At 34.6% G+C, this 19217-nt stretch overlaps 1 protein-coding gene across 4 annotated transcripts in view; it reads left to right on the top strand.

Moving 5' to 3' along the window:
• The window catches only part of ARHGAP32 (Rho GTPase activating protein 32), a 403775-nt gene that overhangs the window by 188168 nt on the left and 196390 nt on the right, over positions 1-19217 (top strand). For all 4 annotated transcript variants that reach the window (XM_037841944.1, XM_037841946.1, XM_037841947.1 and 1 more), the window contains exons 3-4: positions 9092-9183; positions 10123-10207. In XM_037841944.1, coding sequence (XP_037697872.1) covers positions 9092-9183; positions 10123-10207 — 177 coding nt within the window. The remainder of the gene's footprint in view (positions 1-9091; positions 9184-10122; positions 10208-19217) is intronic.

Here is a 19217-nt window from a genome sequence, read left to right as displayed (position 1 = left end):
TTATACAAAATAATGGATACAGATGCCCACTAGAAATGTGAAAGTATGTTAAACTCTTTTACCTTGTTAATTATAAAGGAAAGGTGAAGAGGTAATCCTACCAGATTAACAAAAATAAAAGTTAATAATATTTAGGGTTTGTGAGGTTGTGAGAAATTAGGCACTCACATATAAAGCTGTTGACAGTGAAAACGGAATCAGCCTTTCTTGAGAATTAGTTAACAATTTGTTTCAAAATGGCAGTGTAAAATATTATTAATAATAAAAGTTGAGCTATTTAAATGAAGAATTTTATGTAACTATAGACTTTCGTAGATCATTGCTTCATTTTCCAACAAAATTAAAATGTGAGATAAAATCTTGGTTTGCTTTTCTAGGGAGGTTAACAATACTGAGCTGTTTGTTTCATTTGAACTAGGTTGGAATGTCAAACGTTATTCCATTGGCTCTTGCTTAAGGAATTTGTTCTCTTGATTAATGGAAAAGACTTTGATTAGAGAATGAGACAAGGCAATTTGTACAATAAAATATGAATTAAAAGTGTAGTAAAATACTCCAACATGCTACAAAATAGAATAATTCCTATGGGAGATTAATAAAGGAAAATATAGCTGTTGGCTAAGTTTTTGGGATAGGCTTGAATAGAGTAGGTAGATTTGAATTGATTTTTAAAAGTAGGGTTGAACAAATCAGAGTAATGAACATATTAGTTGAATTACACAGTGAAAGCCAGAGGTTTAAAAATGAATGTAGGAAGAAAAAGGAAACATAAATAATTATCTAGTCCATTAATTCTCTTGAAATTTTTGGAGCACATCCTTTGTGCCTAATGTTGGCAATTTAAAGATGATTGAAACTGAGTCTGACCTTTTAGGAAGTCAGTCTATTGGTAGAGATAAACACATAAAGAGTTTAAATATAAAATGGTGTGTGCTTTTATGAATGTATTTTCCATTGCCTTCTTTTGTCTCTGTAATTTCCTGTTGATGAATGGTGCTGTTTCCACATAGTTAACATTATAAATTCTGTTTTGGAAGCAAAATTAAGTGATGATTGGGACATGAATAAATTTGGAAAATTGTGTATTTTCTATGAATGAGTATCATTTAATGATATTGAATATCATTCACTTAATGATATTGAATGAATATTAACTTTTCTAAAAGAGAAGCTTTTTAATCTTTGATCTGGAGCAACAGAATAAAATAATAAGCTTGTGCTTTCTGAAGAAATTCATGACATTTATTTTATTTTTATATATAGGTGAAAATGTTAACTTATCAGTCAACAGAATAAAAGTACTATGTATCTCCTTTAATTTGCTGACTCTTAAAAGAGTAACTGATTTCACTTTTTTATGCTAGATAAAGTGTATTGTATTTACTCATTCAAAAGGATATACTGAGTGCCCAGAATGTACTTGGAATCTTTCTGGGCCAAGGGAAAATTTTTCTGGACAGAACATAATTACAGATCAAGTGAACTATTGGTTAAAAAAAATTGCTCTTTTGAATCCTCTCAGGCATTTGGACCATTGCTTTGGTTCATTGGCTTAATATTCCTGTTTCCTGTCTTGGCAGAGGTTTTCCTGTCTGGATCCTTTGCTTTGGATAGCCTGTGCATTTACCCTTGGGTCAGTTGTAGTTTACAGAGGTTTGCGGTCCCTAATGTGCTTCCCTTATACAGATGATAAGAGCAGCATCTTTCTCATTTTCTCCTCAGGTGCATGCTAGGGACCATGGTCTATCCAGCACAAGAGGCTGTTTTTAAAAACAAGTTAAGATTTTAATTTTCAGTCTGACTGGTAAAGTCATCATCACCATTTTTCGGCTGGGTCCAGTGGTTCCCCCCCCCCTTTTTTTTATTCTTTTATATTTTTAAGGGAATTTATGAATAATTTACAGGAGTAAAAATAATAGGAAAAACGCTTAAGAAAGTTTAATAAAAAATTAAGCATGATCTGTCTCATAATGTCAAGTAAATTTGGTGCTCACATATACAAGATGAAAAAATGTTGTCACACATTCTATTAGCAAACTGAGATTATCCAGGTTGTGGCACAATATTGAGTGATAAAGTCCTTTTAGTTGAATGATTAAGTGGAAGAGAATGCCATATTTCCTTTTTGTACTTAGAAATGAATTGTTCACTCATCAGTTCTTAAGTTATGTAATATTCATCTAGGGTATTATCATCAGAAAACTAATAGTCTAAGATTCCATTTATGTGATCAATTTCACTATAATTATTAAGAGTCTAGAGTGCTGCAGTCTATCTCTTTGCGTTCATCCTTTGATATGTTTAATAATTGTAAATTGTCTTGGTCAGTTTTCTTCTCTATTCTATTATGGACGGAAAATGAAAACTATTGGGTTCTCAAACTTACTAAATGAAAGCTAAAGGCAGACTATAAAGATGGTGTCTTCAAGCTTTTTAAAAATACCTTCTTGGAAGAAGATGCAACAATTTGGGCAACAAAATACAAAAACTGAATGACTATTTATTTTACTATCGCATCAACCTTTTATATCAGGGGTTGACAAACTTCAGCTTGCTGGCTGCCTCTTTTTTCAACTAAAGTTTTATTGGAACACAGCTGTGCCTGCAGTAGCTGCATTGGATAGTGTCACAAATGTATGATCCACAAGCTTAAAACAGTTACTGTCTGACCTTTGAAGAAAAAGTTTGCCAACTCCTGCTGTTGGTGATTCCCTTACTCTTCATTGAAAAAAAAAATTATTATTTTTTATTTTAGTGTTTTTTATCATGCTTGTGAATAATTGATGAATTAATGAGTAATGATGAGACAATATCCAGGTTTATGAAATAGATCTAATGCCTAGTTTTATGAAATAAGTCTGTGTTTCAAGATAGAGGAAAAATAAAATTAAGATCCCATCTTAGGGAGAACCTAAGATGGTGGCTAGGAGAGACAGGGCAAAAAACACCTCCATGAAAATACTAGATAAAAGCTAGAAAGTGACCCAGAACACCAGTTCCAGCGATGCACCAGCTGGACAAGGTCTGCTAAATCCACAGAGACCGTGCACTTGGTGAAACCGGGAGTCAGCATTCTGAAATGAGTGAATAAGCCGGCTGAATGTCTGGCAGCCACACTGCAGTATGGGGAAACCGTGGATTGGCGTTTGGAGGCAGACTGGTTCTTTTTTAAAAAACCCAAAAGCGGCTGCAGATACGGCAGCAAGAACTGCACAGTGAAGCGCAGCAGGAACGGGCTGTGTGAACGCCTCAATATGTGGTGTGGATATAGCCTTTCACGCACCAGCTGCTAATTGTCTTGGAGCGAGGCAGGCAGAGGTGAGCCAAAAGGGGAAAACAACCATGCCCCTTGCAGCCATCTTCCTGGCAGGCTGGGAACGCTCCTGCCCAGTGCCAGAGCCACAGCCCAGAGCCGCACCAAAAAACCCAGTGTGACGGCAAGTGTTTCCAGCATCATGCACACACACCACAATATTGGGCATGGACATTAGCCTTTTGTGCACCCACAGCTAATTGTCCCGGAGCTGGGAAGGTGGATCTCTGCAAAAAGGGGGAAATTAACATGCCCCATACAGCCATCCTTACAGCAGGCTGGCAACGCACCTACATGGCCTGGCAGCCCAGAACTTCCCTTGAGGGACAACATGCACTTGTGACGTAGCACAGCCTTCCCTCAGCAGAGGCCCTGGGAGGGCACAGCTTGGAAGAGGGACCCACTCGGAAATCCCAGGGACCATACGCCAATACCAAGGACTTGTGGGTCAGCAGCAGAGACAGTGTGTGGTGAGACTGAAATGAAGGTTTAGACTCTTGCAACAGCCTTAAATCTCCAGAAACACCTGGAAAGTTTGATAATTAAAGCTGCCCTCCCTCCCTAAATGCTCAGGCACACACCCCACATTCAGGGGGTCCGCACCAACAACACACCCAAACGTGGTGCACCAATTGGACCCCACAAGAATCAGACCCCCACACACCACAAAGACAAAGTTGGGGAGAACTGGCTTGAGGGGAATAGGTGACTTGCGGACACCATCTGCTGGTTAGTTAGAGAAAGTGTACACCACCAAGCTGTAGATCCAACAAATTAGAGATTAGGCTTTGAATAATCCTACATATCCTATAAGAACCCTATCAAGTAAAGCAAATGCTAAGAGGCCAAAAACAACAGAAAATTTTAAAGCATATGAAAAAAACAGACGGTATGGATAAACCAAACCCAAACACCCAAATCAGAAGATCAGAGGAGACACAGTACTTGGAGCAATTAATCAAAGAACTAAAGACAAAGAACAAGAGCATGGCACAGGATATAAAGGACATAAAGAAGACCCTAGAAGAGCATAAAGAAGAAATTGCAGGAGCAAATAAAAAAATAGATGATCTTACGGAAATAAAAGAAATTGTTGACCAAATTAAAAAGATTCTGGATACTCCTAGTACAAGACTAGAGGAAGCTGAACAATGACTCAGCTACCTTGATAACCACAGAATGGAAAATGAAAGAACAAAAGAAAGAATGGGGAAAAATCGAAAAAAAATTGAAATGGATCTCAGGGATATGATAGATAAAATAAAACGTCCAAATATAAGACACATTGGTGTCCCAGAGGGGAAGAGAAAGGTAAAGGTCTAGAAAGAGTATTCAAAGAAATTGTTGGGGAAAACTTCTCCAACCTTCTACACAATATAAATACACAAAGCATAAATGCCCAGCGAACTCCAAATAGAATAAATCCAAATAAACCCACTCCAAGACATATTCTGATCAGACTGTCAAATACTGAGGATAAGGAGCAAGTTCTGAAAGCAGCAAGAGAAAAGCAGTTCACCACATGCAAAGGAAACAGCATGAGACTAAGTAGTGACTACTCAGCGGCCACCATGGAGGTGAGGAGGCAGTGGCTTGACATATTTAAAATTCTGAGAGAGGAGAATTTCCAACCAAGAATACTTTATCCACCAAAGCTCTCCTTCAAATTTGAGGAAGAGCTTAAATTTTTCACAGACATACAAATCCTGACAGATTTTGCTAATAAAAGACCTGCCCCACTTTAGATACTAAAGGGAGCCCTACTGACAGAGAAACAAAGAAAGGAGAGTGAGACTTGGAGAAAGGTTCAGTACTAAAGAGATTCAATATTGGTTCATTAAAGGACAGTAAGAGCGAGGGGGAAAAATATACCTGACAAATATAAACCAAAGGATAGGATGGCTGATTGAAGAAATGCCTTCACAGTAATAACGTTGAATGTAAATGGATTAAACTCCCCAATTAAAAGATATAGATTGGCAGAATGGATCAAAAAATATGAACCATCAATATGTTGCATACAAGAGACTCATCTTAGACACAGGGACGCAAAAAAATTGAAAGTGAAAGGATGGAAAAAATATTTCATGCAAGCTACAGCCAAAAGAAAGCAGGAGTAGCAATATTAATCTCAGGTAAGATAGACTTTAAATGCAAGGAGGTTATGAGAGACAAAGGCGCCCAGTACATACTAATAAAAGGGGCAATTCAACAAGAAGAAATAACAATCATAAATGTTTATGCACCCAGTCATGGTGCCACAAAATACATGAGAGAAACACTGGCAAAACAAAAGGAAGCAATGGATGTTTCCACAATAATTGTGGGAGACGTGAACACATCACTCGCTCCTATAGATAGATCAACCAGACAGAAGACCAATAAGGAAATTGAAAACCTAAACAACTGGATAAATGAATTTGGTTTAACAGACATATATAAAACATTGCATCCCAAATCACCAGTATGCAAATTCTTCTCTAATGATCATGGAACTTTCTCCAGAATAGACCATATACTGGGACATAAGCCTCAATAAATTTAAAAAAATTGGAATTATTCAAAGCACATTCTCTGACCACAATGGAATACAATTAGAAGTCAATAACCATCAGAGACTTAGACGATTCACCAACACCTGGAGGTTAAACAACACACTCCTAAAATAAATGGTTTATAATGTAGAATGTAGAATGTAGGGGAACTAGCGATAGAGAGCAATTGGTGAAGGGGGAACGATAACCCAATAAGAACAGATAAGGTATCGTGGGTGAGTTTAACGTTCTGGGAATGCCCAGGAATGACTATGGTTTGTTAATTTCTGGTGGGTGAGTTGGGAACAAGTTCACAGAAATGTTGCTATATTGGGTTATTTTCTTGGGGTAGAGTAGAAACATGTTGGACTCCCTTGTTATGGTTTGCTTGAAATGTTTTTTTTTTATAGTATGTTTAAAAAAATTTTTTTTTTGTTGATTTAAAAAAAAAAAGAGTTAACTGAAGAAAAAGAAACAATGGAAAAAATATGCAGAGCCCCCTTAAGGAGCTGGTGGAGAATGCGTGGGGACTGGTGGTTTGATGGGTTGAGCCTGCTACCACAGGACTTGCCCTTGGGAAGACTGTTGCTGCAAAGGAGAGGCTAGGCCTCCCTATAATTGTGCCTAAGAGTCTCCTCCCGAATGCCTCTTTGTTGCTCAGCTGTGGCCCTCTCTCTCTAGCTAAGCCAACTTGGCAGGTGAAATCACTGCCCTCCCCACTATGTGGGATCAGACACCCAGGGGAGTGAATCCCCCTGGCAACATGGAATATGACTCCCTGGGAGGAATCAAGACCCAGCATTGTGGGATGAAGAACATCTTCTTGACCAAAAAAGGGGAAGTGAGGGGAAAGGAATAAGCTTCAGTGGCAGAGAGATTCCAAAAAGAGCTGAGAGGTCACTCTGGTGGGCGCTCTTATGCACAATATAGACAACCGTTTTTAGGTTCTAATGAATTGGAATAGCTAGCAGTAAATACCTGAAACCATCAAACTGCAACCCAGAACCCATGAATCTTGAAGACGATGGTATAAAAATGTAGCTTATTTAGAATCACATATGTCACCAGAAGGAAAGTTGGAGGTCAAAAGATGGGAATGTATAAAACTGAATCCTCTGGTGGGCCGTGTCCATGATTAACTATACAAATATTAGAAAAGTCTTCCATGAACCAGACAAAGGTATGACAATACAACTAGAAGTTAATAATAGAGGGGCATATAGGGAAGAAATATATACCTATTGCAAACTATATACTACAGTTTGTAGTATTTCAACATTCTTTCATAAACAGTAACAAATGTACTATACCAACGCTACGAGTCAACAATTGAGGGGGTTGGTTAGGGATATGGGAGGATTTGAGTTTCCTTTTCTTTTTCTTTTTTTTTTTTTTTCCATCTTTCACTTTATTTCTTGTCTGGAGTAGTGAAAAGGTTCTAAAAATTGAACAAAAATTAAGTGTGGTGATAGATGCACAGCTGTATGAGGGTACCAGGGGCAACTGATTGTACACTTTGGATCTTTGGATAATTGTATGGTATCTGAACAATCCCAATAAAAAAAAAATGTAGCTTATGAGGGGTGATTGGGAAAGCCATATGAAGCACACTCCCCTTTGTCTCGCTTATGGATGGATGAGTAGAAAAATGGGGGAAGAAAAAAAAAAGAGGAAAAAAAGGCACCCAGTGTTCTTTTTTACTTTAATTGTTCTTCTTCACTTTAATTTTTATTCTTATTTTTGTGTATGTGGTAATGAAAATGTCAAAAATTAATTTTGGTGATGAATGCACAACTTTATAATGGTACTGTAAGCAGTTGTGAATGTATGCTTTGTTTTGTATAACTGCATGGTATGTGAATATATCTCAAATATGAATTAAAAAAAAAAGATCCTATCTTAGATTTGGAAAAAGGCCAAATGAATCCATATGGTAACTGCAAGATTTAATGACTTTGTTTTTCCATTGCTAAAGGAAATAAGTAAATTTTATTTTTTCTTTTAAGAAGGAATGCAAAGATCTCTAAGAAGGATTGATCATGAAGTAGCAATCATGTAAATAGTTAAACTTGGTAAGAAAAAGGAATCCTCAAAAACTAAAATTGGATTCAGTGGTGTCTGGTGATACATCTATACCTAGGGTTAATTCTTATATGTTCATATATTGTTACCTCATTTGTTTGAAAGTCATGGTTTTTAACATTTGTCCAAACCATCTTGGCTATTTTTTTCCATAAGAAGACATTTAATAATATCCAGTTGCCATTGTGATTCTCCTCTTAACTCATTTTAATGGCTCATTCCATATTATCACCCCCCCCCCCACTGAATCACGTAGCATTGGATAAAATAATTTACATTTTTATGTTATAAATAATGGGTAATGTAGCATAAATTTGGTTTTTTTTTTTTTTTTTTAAGATATTTGGGCCTGCTATTTCTTTTGTCCAGAAATGTGAAGAACCTTTTGATTTTTCCTGTTTTTTTTTTTGTTGTTGTTTGTTTGTATTGTTTTGTTTTTTAATGATGCAGGTGAATGTGTCACTAAAGTTGAAAATTCACCTCTCCGTAAACTTTGGCAATGTAAGGAATAAGTTGGAAGTATTACATAAATGTCATTTCAGATTTTGGTATGAGAAATGCATATTGTGATCTCCTTAATTATTTTCATTTTACCATTTTAACCTTTATTAATCATTGTAACCAAGTTTATTTTACGCCCACAATGCCCATGGGAAATTTTAGTTTATACTGAGATGCAGAATAGCTGATGTCGAAATCTGATTAAAGAGGGTGAAAATTCTTATAATCAGTTCTTGTAATTCTTATAATTTTCCCTTATACAATAAAGCTAAATATTTAAATTAGGTGAATTTTTCCTTATTCTTAAGAATTAAAACACAAGGGAATGATAACATTAGAAGAGATTATTAAATTAGCTGTGCATTACTATTGGTAGAAAGTCAACAGAGCCATTAAAATTACTATAATATACTTTTTTTTTTAATCTTCATTTTATTGAGATATATTCACATACCACGCAGTCATACAAAACAAATCGTACTTTCGATTGTTTACAGTACCATTACATAGTTGTACATTCATCACCTAAATCAATCCCTGACACCTTCATTAGCACACACACAAAAATAACAAGAATAATATATAATATACTTTTTAAAAAAAGTATTAATAAAAACAAACAGTCATAAATCTTTGGTCTTTTTTTTTTGTTGTTGTTAAGGCACGAGGAGCAGATGTTCCGGAGATTCCTGGGGACCTAACTCTTAAGACATGTGGCAGTACAGCCAGTATGAAGGTTAAACATGTGAAAAAGTAAGTGTTAGTTTTACAGTGGGTGAAATTCATTCCTATAAATGAAAATCAGTTAATTATTTTTTATAAAGGTTTTATTTAAATTCCTCACTGCATATGTTCTTATTGTCTGTACCTTTAATTATGCTGTTAATCCTTAAGTTATGACTCAGCATTTAGTGAAATAGGTCTGCAGAGTGTCTCTTGTCTAAAAATACACTTTATTCTTGTTCTTGAACCAGCTGGCATCATTGTCTCTTAGATTGCATTTGTTTCACAGGAATGATCAAGCATGTCCTTCTTCATACCTTTATTGCACACCCTCATTCATTTAGAAAAATCAGTTCAGTGTTGTGTGAGTTATGAGATTGCTATATCTGTTTGCCTTTGAGAAGCCTGAAATGAATATCAATAGTTGCCTGTTAAGTGAAATATCCAAAGGTATTCTGTTTAAGTTTTAACCAGAAAAGAGTTCTTTTCCCCTGTAGAGGGTTAGATAGCTTTGATTCATTTCTCAGTAGAGGAAAGAAAAGGATAAAAATGTTTATTCTGCACCCAGATCCACTAATCCAGGACTGATGGGCTGTGACAACATTCACAGGTAAAATCTAATTTTGTTATTTTGTAGTGGCAGTGCTGCTTCTGGTTAGAAGCTGGCTGTTCACAATTAGTTTTCGTAATATTCCCTGAAAGTACAGCTTTTCTATGGACATTCACTTGGGACAAGATTAGGAGAGTATAGTGATGTTTTTTTGTTTGTTTGTTTGGCTTTGACCTGTGCACTAAATGTAGTTTTCATTTGGTTCAGGGTTTTGTTGTATATGTGTGCTCAGGCGCATGCGCTTATTTATATTTTTTGCTTGTGTGAATTCTTGAAACCCACTGTATTTTCCCTTTAGGCTTAGTAATTTTGAATATTCCAGTATCTTGTTTCTTATTAATTTATTTTGTGTTCTTCAGGTTACCTTTCACCAAGGGCCACTTTCCGAAGATGGCTGAATGTGCACATTTCCATTATGAGAACGTTGAGTTTGGCAGCATACAGGTATATATCCCAAATTAAGATATATCTGGCAGGTGACACTTGGAAGTAGTTTTTTCTATTGATATCTTTTGGATGAGGTGAAAACTTTTATTCTCATCTGTAGACCAGTACTTGATATCTGATTGCTTCCATGTCAGATGGAAATAGTATAATAGAAGCAGTGCATATCTTGAAATTTCTGTCAGATCCCTAGACAGAGTTTGTCACTGTTTTGTGGCATGAACTATTCTAGTTGTTACCTGACTTTTGTGTTGGGTCCTGGTAGTGAGCTGGGGGTGGGTGGGTGGGGAGAGAAGAGCTAATAGAGTTGTTTAAAAAAAAAAAAAAAACTTTTCCTTATTATGAAGTATATCATGTGTGTGTATATACATATATATGTATGTATGTGTGTGTGTTTATTTTAAAGTCCAGATTAAGATAGAGGAATTTCCTATGAGCCCCACTTCCCCACTAGCACATCTACCTTCCCTTCCCCAGAGGTTACTCTTACTGTGACTTATGTCGAAGTCATTGCCTGACCTTTTAAAAATAATTTTACTATCTGCATGCACACTTAATAATATGGTGTTTGCCTTTTTCTGTCTTGGAACTTTATATAATTTGAATAATTCTAATTCATTCAGCAAGAACTACATGTGAGGCAGTGTTTGGGTGCTTTGTCTATATCTGTAAAGAAAAAAAAATGAAAGATCTGTTCATAAAAAGCTTATAGTACGACTGAGAAGACAGTAAACAGCAAGCGTAATAATTAAAGAATATATAGCATGTGTGAAGGTGATAAGAGCTATGGATAAAAGTAGAGCAGGATAAGGGGAATCAGGAGTGACGGGAGTAGGTTGAAAACATCAAATGTGTTCTTTCATGACTTGTCCTCATTAATTTAACAGTGGGAAATTCATCCCTGTAGATGTATGCTGCTATAATTTGTTCAGTTTCACAGCAGTTTCACTGCTGCATAGTCCGTAGCAAGCACATGTCGTAGTAATTTATCCATTTTTCTTTTGTTGGAAATTTGGATTGTTTTAGTATTTGGCTGTTTTAAGCAGTGTCTCTATGAACATTATCCTGGTGTACACGTGAAGAATTTCTCTGTGGTTCTACCTGAGAATGAAATTTATGGGTTATAGTGTACACACATATTCAACTTTACTAAGTAAAGCTAGACTACGAGAGTTTTCATTCCACATTCTTGCCAATTCTTGGTTTTCTGGTACTTTTCGATTTTTAACAGTCTGATGGGTATTTAATCCTCTCTCAATGTGCTTTAATTTGCATTTTCCTTATTTCTAATGCAGTTGAGCAACTTTTCAAATGTTTGTTGGTCATTTGAGCTTTCTATTTCTTTAAAAACTCTTGTGCTTATTTTGTATCACTGGTATGCTTGTCTTTTTCTTATTGATTCATGGGAATTCTTTATATATTCTGGCTGTTAGCACTTTGTTGCGTCTGGTCCTTTATTGTTTTTGTAAGCGAGCTGAAAACACCATCTCCCACACTGTGGTATATTTTTTCATTTTCTTTATGCTGTTTTCTATGTACAGACATTTTATGTATGTTTATTGTATATACTTTATGTTCATTTTATTTTTTATTTTCTACATTTTGTGTAGTTGTATATATTTACAGACTTTATGGGTTGTTTTTCTTTCCTATTTAAGAAGTTCTTTCCTACTGTGAGGTTATGAAGATATTCTCCTTTATTTTTCTTCTAAAAGTATTATAATTTTGCTTTTCATATTCAGGTCACATGGAATTGATACTTGTGTATGGTGTGAAAAAAGTGGTAGTAAAAATTTGTAATCACTGCTGTCATGGCACTGCCCAGTTGGAATGGATGCCAACCACAGCACTGGAACTGGGTCCTCACGGCCTTACCTGTGACTTTCAGAGCTGGATCATGGGCAGTACAGTGGTTGGGGGAGGATGATTCATTATTTTGATATTTGTGATTTCCACCAGCCTTAGGTGTGAGAAGAGGGTCCAATTTTATTATTTTAAAAATAAGACTCATACTTCCATTAATGAAAAGTCTACCCTTTTCCCCACCATTGTCATGTATTGTCATGTATCATGTCCATATCATGGCTTTGTGTGGGGGCTTTTGATTCTGTTTCACTGGTCAGGTTATGTGAGCCTGCTGATACTATTCTGTCTTATTTACTATGAGTTTTTATATTTGGTAGAGTAAAGTGTTCCCACTTGATTTTTCTTCAGAAGTGTCTTGACTGTTTTTGGCCTTTGCACTTCCATATGTAATAAGAATCTAAATTGTTGCTGCCATCAGCTAAATAATTTGGCCTTTTTATAAGTCACTGGCAGTCGAATGTGAAAAATTATAAAAACATTTTAAACAACTAGATCATGATTATTTCAAAAATTGTATTTCCTCAGGGAAAGAAAAATCGTTCTTTATGCTATTTGTTTTGAAAATAGGCTAATAGCAAAAACTCCTGATTTCTACATGTTAGTTCTGGAATAGACTTGAATGTTTTTATGTGACAGAGAGAGATTCTCCACCTCCTCCCAGTTGCCCTAATTCCTCCCTTCCTCTAAAAGAAAACTTAAGATGCATAATCAATAGTGTGTTTCCGTGTGCAACTTTTGGTAATTTTATTTCATAAACAAGTTAGATGAGTGTGATCCAGGGATTTCATTTTTATTTCAGATAAATTGACAGTTTAAAAAAGTTTGAGATTTATAATGTCTGTCTACTGTGACATCAAATAAAGGACATTTTGTTTCTTTTATGCTTGTATCTTTGAGATTGTAGCTATCGTGATAAATTTGTTAGTTCAGGAACAGCTGATTAAGGAAACAGTAATGAATGCATTTTTATTCTGTCTTTTCAGTGTTTTGCAATTTAGGAAGATTATTTTCTAGTTAATTTCCTTTGTGTTTTTTGTTAAATCTCTAGACAGTTGAATGAGCTCTTTTGGGGGCAGTTAAAATTGCAAGGAGTTTTAGTGAACATCATGAAAAGAAATAGGAGGCTAAAAATCTAAAACCAGATAGGAAAACAATTTAAAATCTTGACATGTTGACATTATAATAATTCATAAATTCTCTGAGTTTGAGCTTCTTAAAAAACAAACAAACAAACAAAAACTTAATGGTAAGGGGGTTAGGACTTGAACTTGTTGTTATTCAGTCCCCAACATATGGTGTATGAAATAGAGGAAGTACTGGCTTCAGGAAATGTAGATTCTAATTTTCTCTCTGCTCCTGAGGAAGTTTGTGACCTTGAGTATCTCAGCCTCTTTGAACTTTAGTTCCTTTATCTATGAGGTGAAAGAGGTTGTGATAAACAATATCTAAGTGGTCAAAGGGGTTGTGATAAACAATATTGAAGTTCCAGATATTGATGACTTTATGTTTAAAGAGTTTAGTCCGTAGGTTGAGGATATAGATAGGGAATATATGTAGTTAGTAGTAGGATATTGTGTTTTACTGCTCAGGTTATGTGAGCTTGCTGATACTGTAGTAGTAGGTAGGATAGAAGTTACTTACCTGTGGTAGTCTTTTTTGATAATACTTGGGTTTGACTCTCCCTTTTGAGATTTTGTTTAATGCCGCCTGTTGGGATTCGTTCCTCTTAATTGGAAGATGCTGTCCCATTCTTGTGGAGGGGACGTTTCAGACTTCAGGCTTTCTACCAATCAGTGAATAGACCTATAACCTTTATTTTAGTGAATCACCATTTTTTCACTTTCCGCACTGCACTCACCTTCCCCATGAACATTTTCATTATTTCTCAGGCAGAAGGGGAGAAAAGACATGTTGCTAACTCAGTTTATGATCTTCCATAGGTGAGGGGGACAAGTAAGATTTTTCAGGATTGTGTTGATTACTCAATAGGCTTGAGGGCATGGGGAACGGGGGTGATTAAAAGACCAGCCCAGCTGCTCAGTGCCACTCTACTCCAGAATCTTCTTTCTGTGTTGATTATTCTGTTTACACATGCTTCCCCCACACCATCTCCATCCTGTGTCTCGGGAGGCTGACCGCTGCCTGCCTGGATCCTGTGCCTTCTACTTCTTGTTGGGTTCAGCTAATGTCAGATACCATCAGGAGGGAAACATTGATTTCCATCAACCAAGCTGTACAATAAAAGTTAATACAAGAATTGTTTGCTGATTGCTGGAAATAGTGACCAGTTGGCTTGACTTCCATGTTTAAGTTTTTTGACTTGGGTTTCTTGCCTCTCTGTGTGTAGTATATCGTTTTACATTTTATTGATGGTTAAGTGTCACTTAAAGAAAAACAGATAAACCAAAAACAGTAATATCAACTTCTGAACAGTTGTAGTTTCAGTCTACTCCAAGTAGCTAAAATAAGGTTTGCATGTCTCAGTTCAAATTTTTTATCACTTCATAAACACCTTGGTTTATCCAATAGACATATCCAAACACATTTATGTTTCTGGAAAATGAATCCTGAATGCCTTACTTTCAGTATAAGATTGGAAATATGTTCTGAGGGGAAGACAAGTGGGAAAACATAGTAAAATATTTTGTAAAGCAGGTTGTTAGCCTTGTGTTGGTTATTCATACTGTCAGTTGGCTGACTGAGTTGTCCCAATTCTGGGACATTCTGCAGTCACACCTTCTCTTTCTTACTGTTATCTTAGGAATTTCTCTTTGTCTTACAGATTCCTTGTCTTCATATTTATAGCTCTTTCCCCTCCTTCTCAGATCTTGAAAATTTCTCATCTCAGTAGGCCATTATATCCTGTGTGCAGATGTCACTATCTAGTGAATTTTTAAAATCCAGACAAAATAATCTTTAATAATTAGGACTTTCAATTAAAATTGAATGAATAGATGAATGCAAGTTATTGTTTATGATTGGAGAAGAGGTAAAGTTGACTTTAAAAACAGTAACTATTTTATTTTTATTCATAATTTAAAATTTACTCTTATTGTAATAATGTATATTTATTATAAGTATATGTATGTGTATATAAAATCATATATATATAATCAAATGGGATAGATGATGTAAAGTGCTAATGTAAGTTAAAATTCCCCTCATGCTCTCTCCCTTCTGTTAACTATTATTTGTGTAGGTCTTTTCTATGTATTATAAAATATAAAGCTGTATCTATAGATAGAGGTCTAGTGATAAGTATATTGTTTTAAAATACAGTTGTGGTTTCACTATCCCTACTGCCTTGAAACTTGCTTTTTTACTTGAAAGTATTTTTTGGACATATTTCATCATTTCAGTAATCTGGATTTGCCTCATTATTTTTCACAAATACGTAGTATTTCTTTTCTTTTTTTAATTGTGTAATAATTTGTTTAATCAGTTCCCTATTGATAAATTATTCCAGGTTTTATTTATGTGAAAATATACATTGAATAAATTCCTACAAGTTGATTTGCTGGGTCAGAGGATATGTACACTGAAAATATTGACTATTGTTTCTGAGTTATGTTTGGTCTTTGCAACCTTATTGAAAATCAGTTGACCATAGACACATGAATTTATTTGTGGGCTTTCAATTCTGTTCTATAGTTATATATGTCTGTCTTTGTTCCAGGACCACAGTATCTTAAATTATTGTCACTTTGTAGTGAGTTTTCAATTTGGGAATTGTGAGTCCTCCAACTTTGTTCTTCTTCTTCAAGACTGTTTTAGCTGTTCTGGATCTTTTGTCTTTCCATATGAATTTTAGTATCAGCGTATATGTTTTGTAAAAAAAAAATGCATTTGAAATTTTAATTGGAATTGTATTGAATCTGTGATTAATTTGGAAAATATTACCATCTTAATATTAAATCATCCTTTTTTTAGTTCTTTAATTTTTTCAATTTTCTGTTTACAAATCTTGTTCTTCAGTAAAATTTATCCCTAAGCATTTTATTCTTTTTTATGCTATTGTAAACATTATATGTTTTTATACTATTTACCATTTTCTGTATTGATTTATTTTTTATTTATTCCTTAGTATTCCTAAACAGTTATAAACTTGGTATGGGCACGTCTCGCTTTTCACTTCTGCAGAACTTAGTACAGAGTCTTTCATTAGTAGGAGCTCGATAATATTATCGAATGGAAGATACCATGATGTTTCTTGTTAGATATGTTAGGGAGTCATTAACAAACTGTGTATCAGTTGCATTCCAGGCAGCAAAATCTATGTTGGAAACATAAAAAAATGTCAACACTGTTTCTTCCCTTGACATACTCAAACGTATATGGGAGAGACTACGATATGAGAGGATAATTATAATATGACAATACATGTTAAAATCAAGATATATGAGCTTGAGTTTAATTTCTTTAGTCATTCATTTGTGCATACATAAACATATTTGACAAAAACTGAGAATTTCACTCTTCAGAGTGAAGTGAAGCAGTTCAGTTGACTTTAAAGGTGAGTTGGGTTTCTCTGAGTGGAGAATGGGGATATTGCGAACAAAGGCCAAGGCTTAAAAGGCTATGTACTATTAGGTTATTCATCATGTCATTATTTATAGTGAAAAATTAGAAATAATCTAAATGCTCAAAAGTAGGAATGAGTTGTATAAATGATTATTTTTTAAAGCCCTGGACTAATTTGTGTAAATGGAAATTACCTGTTCTTGGAAGGTTTAGTATTTCCTCTTAAAACCTTTTGTACCTAGTTACCTAGTTCCTTTTTAGGGACCTAATCTTTAATGACTGTTTCTTATGATTTGATTATTGGTCTCTTCAGCTTCTCTTGTGTCACCTTAGGACATTTTATCACTCATATTTTCTTGGAAAATTATCCATCTAATGTAGGTTTTTCAAGTTTATGGGTACAAGTTGTACACACACAAAGTACTTTTAAAATTTGGTCTTTTCAAGATACCAGCTTGTGATTTTATCTATCAACCTAAGTTTTTTTTTCCTCTTTATTTTAGTTTTCATACCATTAATCCCTAAGCATTTATTTATTTTGTTGTAGATTTTCTTGTTTCTCTAACTGAAAGTTTAGTTCTTTTCTGCTTTTCTTGAAAGAAGAGAAAAAAGAATCCCAGCATGTTTGTATCTGCTGGAACTTGCTTGTCAAAAACTAACTTTGTCATAATCCAGCTTTGTTAAATATTAATATTGTGCTATATCTGCTTATCTTTAGTTAGAGAAATAAAGCACTATAGATACAGTTGACTGTTCATTTTCATCTATTGTTTTCTATTAAATGCCCTTAAGTCTGGACTTTTCCCCCTGAATAGTATTTGAGCCAAATCCTACAGATTTTAAAATTTAAGTGTTGTGTTATATATATTTTTAGAGAAATTAAAAGCTTAGAAAAAGAAAGAAAAGGAAGATATAACCATTGCTAAAAAGGGCTTCTTGTTTTAAGTAAAGCCACACATGTTTTTAAAATTCTGTAAACTCATTATCTTTATTGTACTGCTTTTCCGTTTCCTTCTCTGCTGTCCCCAAGCAAAGATGTATTGACTTTTCACCAAATATTTTTCAGTATGAAGAAAATATTCTCTTGTACATTCAAAAAAATGTTCAGTTTATTGTTTCATCAGTTTGAGGTAGCTGTCTCTTCATGCTATGTTTTGTATTTTACCGCCATCTAGTGTATAGAATAGTAAAATGGATACGTTTGATTTGCATTTTATTTTCTCATCTAGTTAACTGAAGCTGTCAATTAATGTTTCTTTTTATCTGATATCATATAAAGCATTCAGTTAAATTAACCCGAATTCACCATCTCAGAGTTTGATAGGAAGAAGTCATAAGAAAAGCATGAATGTAACACCTGCTTCTTGAGTTTTCTCTTCTAAAACTGCTGTGCAAGTGGCAAAGAAATGCTAATGTGGCTTTTCTTTTGTCAAATGCATCCTTTCCCTGAAACTGTGAAAAGTGGAAAGAGGTAGTGAAGTTTGACCTCAGTATAAAGCTGTTGAAAAGTAATAAAATAAAATAAAAATCAACCTGAAATTTCATTTTAAATGAAATAATCAGCATTATAATTTACAAAAATTCAGGCCAATATTTGTCTTATTAAATATTTATCAAACTAAATGCTCTTTATATGTTGTCTTGGCGTTCCCTGCTTTTGTCATCACGTGGTGTTCTCCCCTCACTCCCTCTCTCTGGGTCTCCATTTGTGTCCAAGCTTTCTCTTATAAGAGCACAAGCCATATTGGGTGAAGGACTATCCTACTCTAGTGTGACCTCATTTTAACTTCTAATTCCATCTGTAACAACCCTATTCCAAATATGGTCACATCTGAGGTGCTAGGGGTTAGGACTTCATCATGTCTTTATGGAGGGTACAGTTCAATCCAGAGCAGTGATCTTAAGTGAATTGTTTAACTTCTGATGCTCAGTTTCCTCGTTTGTAAAGTAGGAATAAATATATGTATTCCAAATGTATTACAGACTACTTTAAAAATTAAATGAGATGATTAAAAAACAAGCAGGATTGCTTTATAAATTTTAAAGCACTTTAGATAAAGGCAACAATTTTAGGGAAGCACATTGGTGAAGTCAAATAATCATTTGTAAAATAGGGGAAGTAATACTTTTTTGGTGATTCCTGCAAAGTGTTTTCGGGATTGATGCAGTGGATAATGTAATATTTTGTAAATATAAAGCTTTATAACTATAAGGAATATTGTGGCAAACCACCCTTGATGAGAACATTATATTGATAATATTCTTGGTGATCTAGTAATCAAATTATTGAGATGTAATATATCTTTTAACATAGAAACTAACCTGATTTAAAATTATGAAATGCAGAAAGTAAGTTATAATGACAGATGCCTTTTCAATAATTATAATTAATTTAAAATTTTTGCCCCATTATCAGATAGGATTAAGCCTATGACTCAGATATTGAAAGTCTAATGTATTTGAAGAGTTTAAGATTTAAAAATAAAGAAACCAGAGAGAATGAATCATTACATTTTTTCCTTTAATAAGCAACATTGGAAATAATTTTTTAACACTCAGTTAAGAAATAACAGATAAGATTATACACATAGATTCTACATTTTCAGTTGTAGTATTCCAAAAA

Source organism: Choloepus didactylus, chromosome 6, assembly GCF_015220235.1.
Source record: "Choloepus didactylus isolate mChoDid1 chromosome 6, mChoDid1.pri, whole genome shotgun sequence".
Taxonomy (NCBI): Eukaryota; Metazoa; Chordata; class Mammalia; order Pilosa; family Megalonychidae; genus Choloepus; species Choloepus didactylus.
Note: the sequence above shows the minus strand (reverse complement) of the source record. Positions and strands in the feature narration are given on the sequence as shown.